Source organism: Phalacrocorax aristotelis, chromosome 1 (assembly GCF_949628215.1).
Source record: "Phalacrocorax aristotelis chromosome 1, bGulAri2.1, whole genome shotgun sequence".
Taxonomy (NCBI): Eukaryota; Metazoa; Chordata; class Aves; order Suliformes; family Phalacrocoracidae; genus Phalacrocorax; species Phalacrocorax aristotelis.
The window spans coordinates 191,483,771-191,501,575 of record NC_134276.1 but is presented as its reverse complement, the minus strand read 5'-3'; the positions used below and the strand labels follow the sequence as shown (position 1 = coordinate 191,501,575).

The window sequence follows — 17,805 nt, the reverse complement described above, 5'->3', positions numbered from 1 at the left end:
GTAAAAACTACACAGGTATCATTTTTAAAATGTTGATGTAGATAGCAACAGCTGCAGCACCTTTAGTTTCAAAGAATAACAAAAGGTTGGAAAAATAAAAATACTTTTATAATGGAAAGAAAGAACAGAAGTTATTCTTCAGACTTTCGGGGATTTTGTAAGAGTTAACTGTTCTCAAATATTGGAAGTGGAAATAAATGTATTTTTTTCCCATTTAAAGGATGCAGTTTACTTTGTAGTTTTTTTTTTTTTTTTACAAACTTCAGAAAACCCTCAAAATCCTCTGATTAAAAATATTGGAGAAACAAATCTTAGTAAGAGTATTAATAGTCAGAAGGTAGCTTCAGAATTGAAGTTATATGAAGATGGATGGAGTTAACTTTACAGTTTATCGTTGGTTTAAAGTGGATTTATAAGGTAACTTCCTAGTTGTAGTGATGACTTCTTATAGTCAATATCAAATAAATAAGTTGAATAATACGCTAACATTGTGAAAATACTGCAAATACATTTCCTTTACATACTAAACTAGTAAACTTAAATTGAAATGACAGATTTAGTTTGCTGTAGAAACAAATATGGAGATACTCCAAGCATTTATTTTTGTTGTTGTTTTGAACTGGGATCAAACTATATGTTCTTTATTGGGGCTGCTCAGATGGTGGATTCCTGTCTAAGCCTGGACCTTAATTAAAATTTGCCCAGATCTTGCAAGGTTTCCAAATCTATTGCTTCTATAGAATTCTATTTGGAACTTCAATATTTAATTTTGTTTTTCCAAAATGCAGAGCACATCATCCCAGCATGGTAGAGCTGCTGCCACATGCTCTTTCTAGTTCTAGGTGTTGGAGGTTGGATAGCACTTGGTCAGTTTGATGGAGCTGGAGGTAATGCCCTGCAGCTCCTCTTCAGTCTTGGGTGTTGCAGAACCACAGGAAAAGCTGTGTAAACGTGTGTTGCGTTGTCAGATTTAAGCTTCATATAATACCTTATGTGCGGCCACAGAACACAAAGTTATTTATTCGTGGGAGAAATATAATGTGGACTTTCTCAAGGTAATAGTGAAAATAAGAAGAAAATCTTTCTCCTATTTTCTCTTGCAGTCCTTGATCAAGGAAAAAGGCACAAAATTTTCTATGCCTTATGCAGCAAACTTCATATTCTTAACAAACTCCCTACTAAAGCTGATAAGTAATGAACAGAACATTAAACCAAGATAACTCCTAAGCTTTCAAAGCTTTGACTGGAATATTATTTTTTAACAGGGTGACTTGAAAGCTTTCACTCGTAAATTTTATACAACCTGTTATTTATTCACACTGGAGCATTTTATAATATATTGCTTAAGTATTGCTAAGTAAAAGGAACATTACCTTAAGGTACAGTTCAATAATAAATATATTATTGTATTGTTTGTGTAAATTATTTCTACAGTTTTTTGCAAACTTATTGAAAGACACTTAAAGTTATTAAGGACTCTGTGCACTTCATCTGTATAACTGCAGGTGAGATATAAAGTTTGCACTAAGACTGTAAAGGAGGATAAAATTTCATATGAAAATAAGTATTTTGTTTTGGAAACCTTTCTTTAGACACTTTAAAAAACCTTCCCAGCATACTAGCAATTAAATTAAAACTTGTATAAAGCTTTCGGTATTTTCTGAATTTTAATAGTATAGATTTTTTTGAGACATCCAGCTGCTACTACAGTACTTAAGTTTCACATTAACCTTTTGTAATGAAATCCTGTTCATCTGCATTAACAACCGCCACCCCTGTACAAAGATTTTATTTTCAGAATACCTTCTGATGTATAGACAAAGCATCATCACAAAACTTGTGCTAAACTAATGAATCCTGTCATTTTGAAGATCCTTTTTAATTTTTAAAAGAACACAGAAAATGCAGAGCTTTATTTATGTGTCTTCCACCTAACTTCTGGTGCTTTAACTCACAGGCTGGTCTTCCTCCCTAACCCCTTTGTTAACAAGCGGTGGTCCTGTCCCCCTGGGTGGCAGGCCCACCCTTCTTCACCAAGCTGCTGCCCAGGGAAATGTCACTTTATTATCAATGCTGCTTAATGAAGAAGGACTGGACATTAATTACTCTTGTGAAGATGGCTATTCTGCCTTGTATTCTGCTGCTACAAATGGACATACAGGTAAGTGTTAAAGTGTTTTGTTAAAACATTCAAGTGAAATAGTGAGAGCTTATTTCATAAGCTTTAAATAGTAAGTTAGGCCAAATGCATGTTTTTTAATAATGTGAAATTGAAACTGAGATATATAGATTATATGACAAAAGTCATAGTATAGCATATATATACAAGCAATACTTCCAGAGGCAGGATTTTGGAACACAGAAAGTATTCTTGCCTGTGGTAACATTCTGCAGGAACATCCATTCTAATTATCCACTCCCTTCCTATAAAAAGCCACCAGATATCATCACCCCATGTGCTGTGACAAACTAAAGATCTTTTGTAGCAAAGATAACTTGAAACAAAGGACTTCCCTCTACAGGGAGTAAGCAGGAAAGAATCGGTCGTTACCAGTGTTTTGATCTTCTGCAGCAGCGGTGAAAATTATCAAAGATGGTTTCAGAGTAGTGTGTTACTTGGGAAATAAAATGAACTGTCTTCATTTCTGAACCAGACTAAATAGCCTTAGTTTGTTCTCTAGGCTCTACTGAGACAGTTAACATTTTTCTTTTCCCCACAACCCTAAGCCTCAGTCTTGAGGACGTAGCATCTCTGAACCTTTCAACAGGCAGTCTTCATATTTTATGAATATATTTATGAAATGAGTCAAATATGTTAGTTACAGATAGGAATTTCAAGGATACAAACTCCAAGCGATAGTTTCCAGACTGTTAACATCAGGCTCTCCAATAGCAGCTTTCTTTAAAATTCTAGTATATGTTACTGTAGTTTTTTCTACTTATGTAAAAATCTCCTAGATTCTTGTATTGCAAATAATCTTATTGTGCTGTTTTAGGCACTAAAGATGAAATCCATCAATACCAATTACAAAAATTCCATTAATTTTTAGTAATGTCAAGATTTTATTTCACAGGAAAAGGTGGAACATAGTGCCTTTAAAGCCACTGCTTTCAAGAGTACTTTGTGGATTTATTTAACAATGTATTTCTTAGTGACACAATTGGAAAACCCTGATCCAGTGTTCAAAATAGTATTTAGAGTAATTATTCTGTTATTTTTCTCAAGTATTTTAAACATCAAAAGAAAGTTAGGATCCAAAATCCGTAGCTAAGCAGTTAGTGTACATTTCTCTGACACGTTCAGGGTTAATTTTGCTACCAGACAAAGGGATAGTAGGAATTTTCTCTTTGTTCAGAATGGTATATTTTGTCTTTGCTTGCTGGGTGCTATGGTTTGCTTTGTAGGAACATCTGGGCCTTTTCATCTGACAGATTCTTTGCAGTTGCCAAGACCCTTAAATATTAGAATAGTAGTTTATTTTATTTTCTTCCTTTGGCACTTATCTTTTTTTTTTTTTCAACTTTTTATCTTCAGTATTAGGAGTCCAAGTTTATTATACTGTGTGGAATTATTTTTCCGCCCTCACTGAATGGATGTTCTGTAGATTCCTCTACGCTTACATCCATTTATCATTGTTGGTGTTTGTAGGAGACCGTAATTGACCCAATTCTTCTTTACTCATCTTGTATTCCTAAAATGTTTCGAAGCAAATGCCCTTATTTTCAGTTACAGTTACTGAGCAGCTCTTACTGCGAGCAGAGATAATTTGGTTTCTTGTTTTATTGTCAAAATTTCAAATAAGAGAGGCTCTTGACAGAAGTATGGAAACACAATAATAAAAACAAACACGTGCATATGCATTCTGTAATTGTTTAGTATTTTTACTTTTTAAGATAAAAAATATATTACAAAGGTTTTAATCTTGCACTTCTATATAGTTGACAGGATGTGAAAAATACTTTGTTGTACAAATCATCGCTTTTTAGCGACTAAATGGATTGTATGAATTCTGAATGAATCACACAGCAGCAATATTGGTGTCTCCTTAACACATTACATGAAAATAGAGAGTAGTAGGTTTATAATGTTTTTGTGAGTAACTTCAATATATAATCCTTTCTTTGTTACTTTCCATTTGTTCCCATGGATAGATGCAGCTCTTCAAAATAGAGACTTTTAAAAACAAATTTATGTAAAAATATATAGGTCTAAAAAGGGAGTATAGGAATAAATAACTTATTTTAAGAAGTCCTTTTTAATAGCTTTTCTTAAATAACCGGGTGGAAAGAAATTACATTGATGTAATTTTAACCAGGGTAAATTAATCTATTGTACAAATTTTTTAATTGCATTGAACAGGATTGTCAATGGTAAGTTACTGTCTTTCGGCTGGGTTTTTTTTTTCCTTAGAATCATAGAATCATTTAGGTTGGAAGAGACCCTTAAAATCATCAAGTCCAGCCATAAGACTTAACACATAAGCTTACCCTGGTGGGTGATTACACTGTGATTTAATTTATCAAGAATACTTTCAACCTGGAGTTGGTGACTAAATAGATTTGGACACTTCCAGGACTTGTTTCTTCTAAGTCAGCTAACCAGATTTTCCAGTTTCTCCTGGGAAATAGTTGGCCAGAAGAAAAAAGTAGCTCAAGACTTGTTAAGATCCAGCATAGTGAGTACCTTACTTCAGAAGCAACCAGGATGTTGCAGAGTGTCCGGGAAGAGTGGAAAGCGAATGATCTCCACACATTTTCTGTGAAGAAATACAGTATTTGAGATGTGTAGATAACTAGAGAAAGGTAGAGCACATTGTAACCAGCATGGTGGCAGCAGCTGTTATGTGCTCTCAGCCCAGTCTATTGAGAAAATTCAGTTACACAAGGAAAGAGAGCACTCAAATATTCTTTCCTCATTTGTCCTATTTGCAAAATGTATAGCCTTCCTGTTCGTAAACAGTTGCCTTCTGAGAGCTGCAGCTGAGGGTTTTTCCAGCACATGAAGCTCATAGCAGCTGCTTTGTTTCCTGCACACACTGTCCCCAGTTCTGTAGGTCTGTGAAAGAGAACTTCACCCTAAAAATATACACTAAATACTTTCTTTGTGTTTGAACGGACATGGGGAAACTGTTGATTTTATGATTTAACCACTAGATTGGGAAAGCTGAACAGGTTGTTTTGTCAGGCCGTCTTGGTTTGATCCATTAACAAAGCAGAAGCCGTTTCAGTCTATTGTGCACTTGATAACATGTACAGCAGTTCACTTAGCTAATACATCTGCATATCTGTATTGTGTTGCCAATCCTGACCATTCTCTGCCATGCACATGGTGGTTGAGAAAGAGAGAATGAAATAATAAGAGTTCCTGAAACTGAAAGATGTGAAGAGAATAATAATGATATCCTTTGGACTCAGCTATGTGCTAATTGTATGCATTTATGGTATAATCAATTCTCTTCTATCCTGAGTATTTGGAGGCTGTGGCACCCTGATTGATAGGAAAAACTGGAATGATGTGGGAAGTAGAAAGGAGTGAGGTGCAGAGACATACAGCTACATGGAGTCAGCTCTGCCGAGCCACTGGATGTATCTGCATGGTGTTTGCCAGCACTCTGGAAGAACTAACTACCCAGCTGTGGTGGAAAGCAGTAAAGTCTCCAGGTGTTTGTGCTAATAAGCTTCCATGTTTTGCTTTTGCTTTGACCAAAACCTTTAACTGAGTGACAACATCGGTGTCTGTCTTGTGCCTGCCCTTCCGCCCAGTCCCCTCCACTGCCGATTACTTCTGTGGCGGACAGCAGTGAACTGGAGTTAATGAGCCTGGAATGATCCAAATCTGAATCAAAAGTCCATCCAGAGGACCCAGGCTTCTTGGAGATTATTGCTCTTTTGTTTGATATGCCACCAGAACAGGTCATGTAGACCTTATTAGATCAAATGGTATGCCTCATGAAAGTAGCTGTATTTCCTCATGCTTCCACCTATCCCTGAGAACAAACAGCTCTTTTCAGTGATCTTCATCAGCAACAGTATTTTCACATAGATAAGCTACCTCCTGAGTGATCTGCCAATCAATAATTGTGAGTTAACCATACCTTTCTAGAAAGGCGGTCTTGTTTTGTGCGTTCTTCATGACTTTTGCATGGCTAATATATGCTTTATGAGGACACCAAGGAGCATTCTAGCCAAATACTTGAAACTGCTAGAAGAAAATTTTTCACCATCCTTCGTAAAATTTAGAAGTATTTTAGGATGTCAAGCAGGAATTTGTATTTCCAAGTTAATTGTTTGATATAAGACTGGGATTGACAATGGAAAGAGGAAAAAAATGTCATTGTTAGCAGAGTATTTTTTCTGTTACAAAGTGACTGAAAACATAATTTGATTTTAAATGGTATTATCTTACATGTGGAAATACTAGGAAAGTTAGTTAACTTCTTTCTGACTCAAAAAAATTATTAGAGATGAAGTCCTGATTGCTTATCTTGACAACCAATTTTAAAATAAATCATTTCAGATCAGATTACTTATTAAAGAATTTAAGAATCTTAATTTACAATATAATAGTTTAAAGTGTTTTAAAATCTTATTTCTTAATGGTAAATTATTCAATCAACTCCACAGCATTTGTATTAATAGTTGAAAGAATTGTAACAGGAGTAAATATGTTCAGGAACGTTTTAGATTAGTCAGATTTCTAAGTAATTCTAAATATATGCTTCTGATATCTGGAGATAAACATCACTAGCAAAGCTTGGCTCCGAGATCTTATCCAGTGCTGGAAGAGTGCATTAAGCTTGCTAGAAATCAGGTCACGAGTTTATAATTGGTGCTCTAGCTGAGCCTATTTTCGAAGTAATAGTTTCAACTACAAAAGACTTGTTTTATTTTGATCTAGAACCAATTTCAAGAATATACAGCAGATTAAGTATTTTCTTCAAACTTAATTGCATCAAATGATATTCCAATTTGTGGATGAAAAGCAGTCTAATTACTATGTGATTAATTATCTTAATTTAGCTGTAGAGCAGTGGAATCAGGCTGGTACTATTTTTAGCATATCATTTTGGAAATATATGAATGGGAATGGTTTTGGGAGGTTTGAGGCTGTCAACTTATTAGTCATTGCAATCCCATGTCAGTGTCTGAAAACAAGACTGGCCAGCCTGTTGTTTGAGTTATGTGTGCCTTGTGAGCATCTCTCCTGTGGCTGTCATATTTGGGATGTGTCACGTGACTGCCAGTGGGACTGTGCTGCCTTTGGATGCTGCAGGATAATTCAAATTCCCCACTTTGGAGGCACATAAATTAGCTAACACTGTGAGATTTGCCAGCAATGGGCACGAATTTGGATCCCAGTAGAACCCAGCCCAGGCCCTTTTTGCAGGGGAGTGGTGGCGCCCCCAGGGAGCCATTCTCACCTCGCTCCTGCAAACTACTTCCTGAGCTTCTACTTTGGTTCGCGAAGGTGTGCGGTGTATAGTCAAAAAGACTGGCTGCTGTTGCCCCTTGAGCAGATTTTAACTTCTCTAGTTTTAGCCACTTGTTTTTGTTGCATCAGTCTATGTTTTCTCTCAATTTATAGATTGTGTGAGATTGCTGCTGACTGCAGAAGCACAAGTTGATGCTGCTGATAAAAATGGCTTTACACCCTTGTGTTCAGCAGTTGCTCAGGGACATGTCAAGTAAGTGAAGTCTTAAGATTTCGCCCGTGAGCTATTACTCAATTTTATATTCTCTTTACATTATATTATATACTTTTTTCTGGACATTACTGTTGCTTTCTGAGGTATAAATGCATTTAACTATAATTTATTTAAAGCATCTACTGAAACTCATATTCATATGTAATTCTGTTTTTAATATTTTCCATTTGTTTTGTTTCCAATTGCAGCTCTTAAGGTTGCTGAACATGTATTGTTAGTAACCACAATAAGATACTGGTCTACATCGGTGTCATACCTTTGATTTTCTTAGTTTTCTTCGAGATATCAGCCATAATACAGGATTAACAGAGAAAGAAGAAAATAAATTATTTTTGCACTGATCTTTTGAAGCATAGAGAGCTATGAATGTCATATTCAGAGACAAAGGAACATTTATCTGAGTATTATAGATACTGAGTGACATAGAATCAAATACTTTAAACAACAAAACAGGTTTTTTAAGGTTTAAGTTTTTTGTAACTTTGAAAAACAGAAAATAACTTATCACAGAATATTTCTAAGAACACTTAAAAATGTAGTTACAATAATTTCCTTTTCTTTTTGAAGCTCCTAATTTTATAAAGATTGGCGTTTTATGACAGCATGATTGGAAAATTCCGTCTTCTTTTTATACTGAGAACCAGTACACAACAATTCATCCAGATGATTGGGTTTTTCCTCCCTTTTTCTCCCTTCATCAGAGGACCTGAAGGCTGATGTTGCTTTTCTACTCTGCAGCTTTACTGTGTGTCATAGAATCGTAGGAAATAGAACTGAAAGTTGGAAGCAACCACTAGATAACCTCTTCCAGACCATCCTCATCCAGATAAAACTATTTTACAAATGCAAAAAGTCTTAAATAGCATGAGTAGGAATCTTTATTACAAACCTCACCTTTGTTTTATGTGTTTTGCTTATCTTTCAGTTTTTGATTCCTTTAATATTGCATTTTACTATTTGTAAGGGTTTTACTCTGATATGGTAACATATAGGGGTCAGAGTCTTTGAGTGTTATTATCCTGTGATAGGCCCTGACCCAACAATGAGGAAGAGTGGGATTCCTGTCCTTCTTACAGTCTTCCATGAGTATATAAGGATCATCAGAGATTCATTCTTGCCACTTCTTAGAGGACTTCAAGTGTATCAACTAATGGGCATCTTTTACTGGTAGTTTTAATCCAGAGGTAGCAGATTCCCACTAGGAGTCTTGAGCACAGAAATACATATCTAGTTAAATGTTTCAGTGTTCTACAAAAAATCTGTAAAATTACATGTGACAAGACAAACCAAAAATACACCCTTCATATTCTCTCACTAAAATAAATATCTTAGACTTTGTTTAGATAGGAAGTTATTTATTTCTCTGACCTACCCTCACAACACTTTGCTACATATCATCTGCTGTGTTATGATATTGCAGACTTTATATTCTTTTTCCCTTAGAGTTATTTATGTTGTATGATATTCCTAAACACTTTTCTTGCTTTCACTTTTTTTAGACACCAAACATGAACCAAATTGCAAAAATGAGCATGGAATAATAACTGGGCGAGCCAAAAATATCAGAAAGACTATGAATGCTTCAAGCTGTTTGATTTGTTGATCACTACAAAGTTCTGGCTCAGAAAAATTCTGTAATAGGCAGAATATGGGGCAATTGTATAGTCTGTCCCCTTTCAAGTGTTGTGTCTCATAGTCTGCGTTACTTGTATGACAGCACTAATAATCTGGGGTTAATGACAGCACTAAACTACTATCAATTACACAGTACTTGCCTGTGACAGATTTGCTGGCCAGTCCCCCGTGACCTGTCAGTTAACCTTATTCCTGAACTGGCACAATACTGTTGTTCCAGCCCCAGTTAGAGAGTCAGAAAGAAAATATAGTTGTTTAGGGTTGTTCAGTAGTATCACCAATTCAGAAAATGCTTTCAGGAGAAACTTTCAAAATCATTTCCCATGTGGTCCAGGCCAGGCTGACCTTACCTGACCTTGAGGTGGAAAGTCAATGTAGCATTTCCAGAATCACTGGATACAATGCCAAATAGTAAAACAGATATTTTTAACATAGCAGGCTTAAAACTCAATCTGCAGTTGCTTTATGGAGATGTCTTATAATAAGCCCATCTTAAGATCACTTTTTTGACTTTTGTGATTAGGATACATGTTGAACATTTGATAAGGTAGAGCATTACTTCTATCTGTATTTTTTTCTGTTCATTTGCAGATTTTCTAAAAGTGCAGCGAAGTAATTTATATTAATGTTATCTGTTTTACTCTTTTCTAAAATTGGTCGTTTTCTTTTGAACTTGATTGATTTTCTGACTAAATAAGAGCTTACTAAAAGGAGATAATTTTTTTAATACTTGTGGGTTTTTATCCGTGATTTCTTATGCACTTACAGTCTTGTATGTATCTTACATTGCTTTAAATATTTTGTCATCTTGTTGCTATAGTATGGTCTCCTAACCAATAGTTATGTGGCATAGAATTAGGTGCTTTGAGGCTTTATTGTTGATATCCTTCTATTTTTATGGACTAATAAATATCGAGCCAGAGAGATGGGGTAAACGCTTGTTTAAAGCCCTTGTTTGAACTGCAGAGGGAATAGACTGGAATTAAGATTTTTCTAAAGTCTTGAAAGTTGCTGAAAAGCTGTGTTTGGGAAGGGGAAGGGAGACAAACCTGGCACAAGAATTGGGAAGAAGGCTGGGCGTACTGCTACAGGGTTGTCAGGAAGTAGAGGATCTTGGATCCAAATGCGGGTCCCTAGTGAGTCACTCTTCAGCCCTCCACCTAATCTGCTATGCTCCCTAATCCAGTAGCTGCTACCAACATGCCCCAAGCCATCCCTCTGGATTAGCCTCCATTCAGGGATCTGAATGGTAGGTAGTGGCATAGCTGGTTTGCTGTCCCTGCCTGTTTACTTCCCTAGGCCAGTGACCCTTTTGCTGGTATCTAAAGATAGTCCTAGTCCTTTCTTTTTTTTTTTTTTCTTTTTCTTTTTAAAATTATTTTAAATATCAGTAGTGAGGAAAGAAAAGGTTTTTTTTTTCTCAGATGAAGGTTTTTCTTAAGCAGCTGTCATCAAGTTTTTATTAGGCTTGTGAAATTAAATGTTTTATATTCACAGTTTTTAAATGCATCTACAGTAGTTCAAGATTTACATGTTTAAAGTGACCCAATTTTCTGTCTTGATATTTATGTGAATGTATAAAATTCTACCTTATACATGTGTATATGTGATGGATAAAATCACAAGTAGATATGGATCTGTAAAATCAGTACTTTAAAAAATATTTAAGTGTTGTAAGTTATAAAGAGTTTTTGGATGTTGACTACAAGATAATTCTACTATCTTATTTCTTGCTGTAGGTGTGCAGAATTATTAATTATGTATCAGGCTGATATTAACCATGCTGCTGAAAGAGGACAGACACCTTTGTACCTGGCCTGTAAAAATGGAAATAACGATTGTATTAAGCTATTGTTGGAAGGTGGAGCAGATCGAACAGTAAAAACCAGTGTAAGTTAAAACAGTCTGTAAAGTTAAACTACCTGGTATAGTATTGAATAATTCCAAACAGCTAGGAAATATTTACATTTAAATATTTATTGAAAGTTGTCTTTAAAGCTGGAATAAGCCATGTAATTTAAAATTAGTATTTTGTTCCTTTCATCAGGCTTTCTGCATTTTTGTTTTTAAGCTGTGTATTGTCTCCAAAATCTGAATTATGCAACTTCAATATTATTTTACATATTTCAGGTTCTGCCTGCAGTTTACTGCAGACTTCTCTTCAGCACTAGATTTGCAAAACAGAACTCTTCTGTTTTGACTTATTTTTAAGGTAGGGAGGTGGAGATAGGGATTTTGCTTCCACCTTTTATGCTAGGGTGCTTTATTGTTGTCCTTGAGGGGACATCTGCCTCCAAATTTGCCGGCCAGTATTGTAAAGCCTCATATATCACAAACAGGAGAATATGGCAAAAAAATGTATATGCAGGAGAAAGGGAAGAGGACTGTCTCAAAATTGACATCTAGGTATTGCCCTTTTCCGGTGCTTTCCTGGAGTTTTTCTGAAGACTTTGACGTAAACATGACAATAAATGTGGGATGTGGCATGTAGGCTGTCCAGAAACACAGCACAAAGAGTATTAGCTTCACAGTACATTCTGCTCCTCTATTACACTGATTTCTTTTTTTCATTCATTTTTGGATTTGAAAAGTAAATATATTTTACTTGAAACGAGAGGAAGTTATGATGTCAAAACCATGAAAATATCTGACAAATAACTTGAGTAATGCAATGTGAAACAAATTATTGATCATTAGAATTGTCTTAGTTTGATACATGATAAGGAAACAGTCTATTAACCACATGTAAGTCCTATATCAGGCTCTTCTAAAAATTTTGAAGCTTCTCTCTGTTGGACTGTTTGGACAAAGCTGTAAAATATTATTTCTGCTGCATGTTCTTCCCTCTCTTTCTTCCACCCCAAACATATTCAAGCAACTCTGTTTTCCCAAAGGATTATTATGTCACTCTTGTTTATCTTATTAATTTCCAAACACTGTTCCATTCAGATTCATTGCTGATGAATGTTCTGCAAACATTTTTCTATGTGTTTGGTGGAAGTGTGCTTTTTGTTTTGGTTTTTGTTTTTTTTTTAGGATGGCTGGTCACCAATTCACGCAGCAGTGGATTCTGGTAATGTTGACAGTCTCAAGCTCCTTATGTACTATGGAGAGCCAAACAATGGGAACTCTTTGACTGATGCAGAGCCTAATTTAGACTACTTTGTTTTGGAGAAGAGAGAAGACAACTATAGCAGTAGAGTAAAGCCTGTTATTTCTGCAGATCTCATCAACCATGCTGACAAAGAGGGTTGGACTGCTGCCCACATAGCAGCATCAAAAGGCTTTAAGGTCAGTCTACATGAACAAGTTAGAGTAACCTGATAGAATATGGGCAAGATAAATCCTTCTTTTTTATCTTTGAAGAACTGAAACTTAGATGTTAAATCTGTTTGTTTACTACTTTATTGTCACACTTGATTTAACAGAGACAGAGAGGTAATTCCAGTGGATAATTTACCCCAGAAACTAGGTGTCAAAAGGGGTGAATTGTCATATTTAAATGACTGTTCCTTTTGGGACAACAATAAAAAGGAAAACATGATTACTTGAGATGCAGATTTTCAAAGTTAAGGTGAGGTGAATCTCACCCTAAATGCCAATTTGTTTGGTGTCATGTACTTAATATAGATATTAGATGGACATAGTTTCCAGTTACAGTTAGGGATGATTTAACTATGAAGAATTTTTCCTGTGGGAGGGAGGGGAGGACAAGAAATTTGAGAATCAGATTTGTGCAGTAATACATTGTTTAATTTGTTATTTTGGGCAGCCTTTTTAGCGGGCAATGAATAAGTTTTTTTGAGGGTTCAGATACCTGATGACATGGAGGATGACGTTACAGGTCTTACTGATGATAAACAGGAAGATTTCTGGAAATTGAATATTACTTTAAGGATTTTACGTCAGAAGCTTTAAGCTTCTGTCACTGAATGTTGAAAGAATTTTTTTTTATGACAGGTGTCAGTCAGATCTTACTGTGAAAATTTTACCCAGGGAAAAATAGAGGATACTAAACACAGAAGAGAATGGATTTTAGGAAAATAGAGTCCAAGACTTCAAAAATCATCTTGTGATTACATGCCTAATTCAATGTCTATCATTATGTTTGCTTTTTTCCCCTGATAAATTCACTGTGATAAATTCAAAATAGGCACAGATTTAAGATTCAGTTTATTAAATTATGGGTTTTCAGGAACCAGCCACTGCTTACTCTGTATTTTGCATTACAGAGTCAATGTTCCATTACCAGTGTCTATTAGGCAGGTACAGACTCTTAATTCAGGTTCCTCTCACCTCAGTTTAGATGGAGTTTAAGGTATTTGTTATAGTCTGTGCATACTTATATAGTGTGCGATATGTTGCTTCTTTCTGCAATAATACAATCCTCAGGAACTTTGAAGCTAGGTTTTATTTACTGTCTGAAAGAGGCTTTGGCTAGGTGTCCTCTCTGAAGGCTCTGACACTGGAAGTCTTCACATATACCCTTCATGAATAACTCATGGTTTTGAGTTTCTCAGCTCATTTCAAGTCAACTGTTTAATAAGATCTCCATTGAGGGCTGAGGGTATTCTCTTACTTGACAAAGGCAATATATAGCTGGAAGTCAGATTCCTGATTTTGATGTTGCCAAGACTTTATATAATTGTATTTTTAATTAAATGCATTTATTGATGCGAGAAATGTTTGGGATATTAAGAAGCTAAAGAAAGCTTAAAAGCTCTCTTCAAGTACTGTTAACACTTCGACTTCATTCTCTAATCCTTTATCTGCATTGCATGTCATTCATGAGACTGCATGATAGTTGCTTATAAACAGTGCTGGGACTTGCACCCTTTTCTTTTGTGATTGGTAGGTGCCATTCTTTACAGATTAATTATGCTAGGGCATCTTACCTGCTTTTCATAGGCAACAGAGCCAACAAAACTTCTCATTTTACTAAGAAAATAAGCCTCATTTCTTTGTTCTCTCCCACTTCTTTCTTCCCTCTTTACTTCCCACTTCCAGCCTCACGGTTCAGCCCTCTGCCTTCTGCTGTCTTTGCTATTCGTTTTTGTTGCACACATTTGAGAGACAGAGTTAACTTACTACACTGGCAAGAAAATATGCTTTTTTTCCTGGTTAATTTTCTTCTGGCAAAGTTACTGAGCTAACTGATTTCTTAAAAGTTCTTTCAAGTGCTGGAACAACAATCCAGTAAAATTTCATCTCCTCACGGGAAGTAGAGCTTGAATGACTGTTATGTTTATGAAAGACAAAAGTCTTTCTGTTAGAACAGCTACAAAATAGGTAACAGTAGCCAACCCTGCAATGAGCCATGGTTCTAAATCTAAATTCTTAATAGCTGCTTCTCTGTGTTTTCAAGGTTTGGTTCCTCTGCTATGATTAACCCCAGAGGTTATCAATACAGTATTAACTAGTATCATTTCTGATGGCGTCTTTTTTTAATACGAATATCTGTCCTTGAAAGGCATGTCTGAGGATGACAAAACTTTCATGAAAGCCACCTGTTTTGTTGCTGAATGGATGATCATTAGAAATCAGGACTTAATCAGTCTTCTGATCACTGATCAGACAACATTTGAATGTAGTTTTGTGAGGGCTTTCCCCCCCCATCCCACAGTTTGGGAGGATTTATATAATTTTTTTTTATGTTACAGCATGATTATACCAATCCAAATTTATCTGCTAATACCTTGTTTCTAATGAATTGTAATGAATTTTTGCTCTTGTTGAGAATATGACTTTCTTTTAAGTTATTGTCATCCACAAAATGTTTGTGCTCTGACTTTATTAAAGTCAATTAAAGTCAAATGCATTTATTAAATGCATTTTGATTTCATGGCATTGTTACTATGCTTGCAGAAATTCAGGTTTACCTTCCCAAGAGGCTTGCAAGGTGATTTTAAAATGTTTTTCTTTTGCTCTGTCCTAATCAGATGTCAGGCATGATGGAAACTCCTGCGTGGTTAACTGCAGAGTGGAAACTGGTTTCATGGATTGCCATCTGAATAGGTTCATTAATTAGTTTGTATTAAGCTTTAGAATTGCTTTTTTAGTGTTGCTTGAACATTGAAGCCAAGGTGTTCAAAACAGGGTGTATAACTGGGCTTCTGTTTCCTTATGTGAATACTAGTGACTATACTGGTGACCAGATGTTAAGAATTTCTCGATTCAACTGATCAGCACTTGGTGCTTGGAGACTGTAGAACCCTGGCTGTGTATGTTCCACTCTTTCAAAATCTTGATTTGAGACTTCCAAGTCTGCTGTAAAATATTTTTACTCCTGGCTTTGAACTCTGTGAGGAACATTATTTGGATGCTCGTATATAGAAACTCCGTAGCTGACTATCCTCGGAAATGCACGTGTAAGAATTTCAGTTAGGAGTCTAACTGCATATTGGTAGAACTCTTTAATGCAGCAAATGGACAAGTAAATAATACAGTTCTTACCTTTGCAGAACTGTCTAGAAATCCTTTGTAGCCATGGTGGACTAGAGGCTGAGAGAAAAGATAAATGTAATCGAACATTGCATGATGTTGCTACTGATGATTGCAAGCATCTCCTAGAAAACTTAAGTAAGTAAATGCTATCAGCACTATATAAAAATGTTTTTAGTAAAGACCTTGTGGGACAAAAAAGAGAAATATTAAAAGGGTAGTTGTCACTTTTTTGGCACCACAAAATTAAGTTTTCTTAACCTAGCAAGTTTCTATTCTCCAAATTTTGCAAAAGCGCATGATAAAATTTTGTTGGAGTTTATAAAATGACGTATGCCTTTGTTTATAAACCATTTGAAAAGATGGTGTATATTGTACATGTGCAAACATCCATATTCTCTTAAAATTTCTGAATTTAATATTAGTAATTACTTTTCCAAAGCTATTATCTTCTTCTTATCTTTCCTTCAAATTCTTGCAGGAAAATCACTTAGTGCTGGATAGCTGTCAAATTTTCTCAGGCTATGACAATCATCTAGTCATATCTGAATCTCTTTTTAGAGCATAATTTTATATGTCATTTCTTTATTGTTGAGGGGATTGTTTGTTCTATTCTTCAAAAAAAGTCTTAGAGACAACATCAAACAGTTTCTTGTTTTCCAGCATTAATATCTTCTCTCAGAAGATTGTTCTTCTGTTGGAACCTGTTTTCTCCTTCCTTCTCTGTGAGTTTTCTCAAAATTCAGTAGAGCAGGCTGACCTGTGTATTTCTTGAGTTAGAACTTAGTCCGTCCACTCACAAGTTCTGTGTTTTCTATTTCTCTGTATAGTCAGAAGCATTGTCTTTGTAGGCTTGTATGCTTTGTATTTTTTCACTTTTTTGTGTTTGTGGTGTGGGATGTAAGGCTGTGGGTAGTCAAGTTCACTGATTATCCACAAATTAGGGAAGCTTTCTGTGTGCTGCTTCTGATTTTCCTTCAGCTATTATAATATCTAGGTTCTTACCATTTTACTGTAGGTACAGAAGGGGACACAACTCACTTTCTGTTAGAAGCTCTTCTGTGGTCTACTTCTTTATCAGACTGAAGCCAATTTCTGATGGCTGAATCTGTAGCCTGTTAAATTGACACTTGTATTATTTTCACCAGTCCTAGTACCCTGTTTCTCTAGGCAGGCTTTGCATGAGTCCAACTGCTTTTATTGGGTCAGAACCTTTGGACTTCATTTCTCTTCTCTTCCATTTGTTAAGCTTGTCTTTAACATCAGTGCAATCATAATTAGCTTTTTTGGCCCCACAATATCTGATCTGTGGAAGCTTGGAAACACCGCTCTTCCTCTGGGTATATGCCTCAACAAGTCAAGGCTGCATTTTGGGTAAGCTGAGTATGTACCATCCTCTACCTTCCTCACAGTCCAGAAGGGTTTCCACTGTAAAGAATTGCATGCGTGTAGGATGGGAAAATGTGCTCCAACAGATCTGAAAGACTGGGGACCAGAATTGCCAGCTCTGCCATAGAGGACACATGCACCAAAATTTAGGCAAACACTGTACCTCTGTCCTGGGGCCTGTTTCCTTGTAGAGAACCCTCAGTATTTCTTATAGTCATTGCTCATTTCCCTGAGGTCCAGCCATCAGAAGGGCAAGCCTTTGATATATTTCTCACAATCCCACATCTGAAGAATGCCTTTGAGTAATCTTTTCCCTATGGTAGGCTAGTGGGTTTAAATCAGAGCTTTTCTGACATCAGAACAGCTTCACTGGCTTGTATCAGCTGAAGATTCAGCTTCTGATCTCAAAGGCAAAACTAAAATCATGTTGCAAGATTTCATAATAAGCTGATACCCTTGTTTTTAATTTCAGGGGTAATTTATGAAAGGTATTGTTTTGGCATTAAAGTTAGAAGATCGTTTCATTTTCACTTTTAGTCATCTAAATGATCCATTTAGACTGCTGCTGCTTCTGTTGACTTACATTCCATTTTTCAAAGAGCAAGATTTAAAATAACTTCATTAAATTAATTTT

At 35.7% G+C, this 17,805-nt stretch overlaps 1 protein-coding gene across 2 annotated transcripts in view; it reads left to right on the top strand.

Annotated features, from left to right (window-relative positions):
- Positions 1–17,805, top strand: part of CTTNBP2 (cortactin binding protein 2) — an 88,186-nt gene that overhangs the window by 46,729 nt on the left and 23,652 nt on the right. For both annotated transcript variants that reach the window (XM_075081129.1, XM_075081128.1), the window contains exons 5-9: positions 1,958–2,161; positions 7,586–7,685; positions 11,081–11,231; positions 12,378–12,632; positions 15,803–15,920. In XM_075081129.1, coding sequence (XP_074937230.1) covers positions 1,958–2,161; positions 7,586–7,685; positions 11,081–11,231; positions 12,378–12,632; positions 15,803–15,920 — 828 coding nt within the window. The remainder of the gene's footprint in view (positions 1–1,957; positions 2,162–7,585; positions 7,686–11,080; positions 11,232–12,377; positions 12,633–15,802; positions 15,921–17,805) is intronic.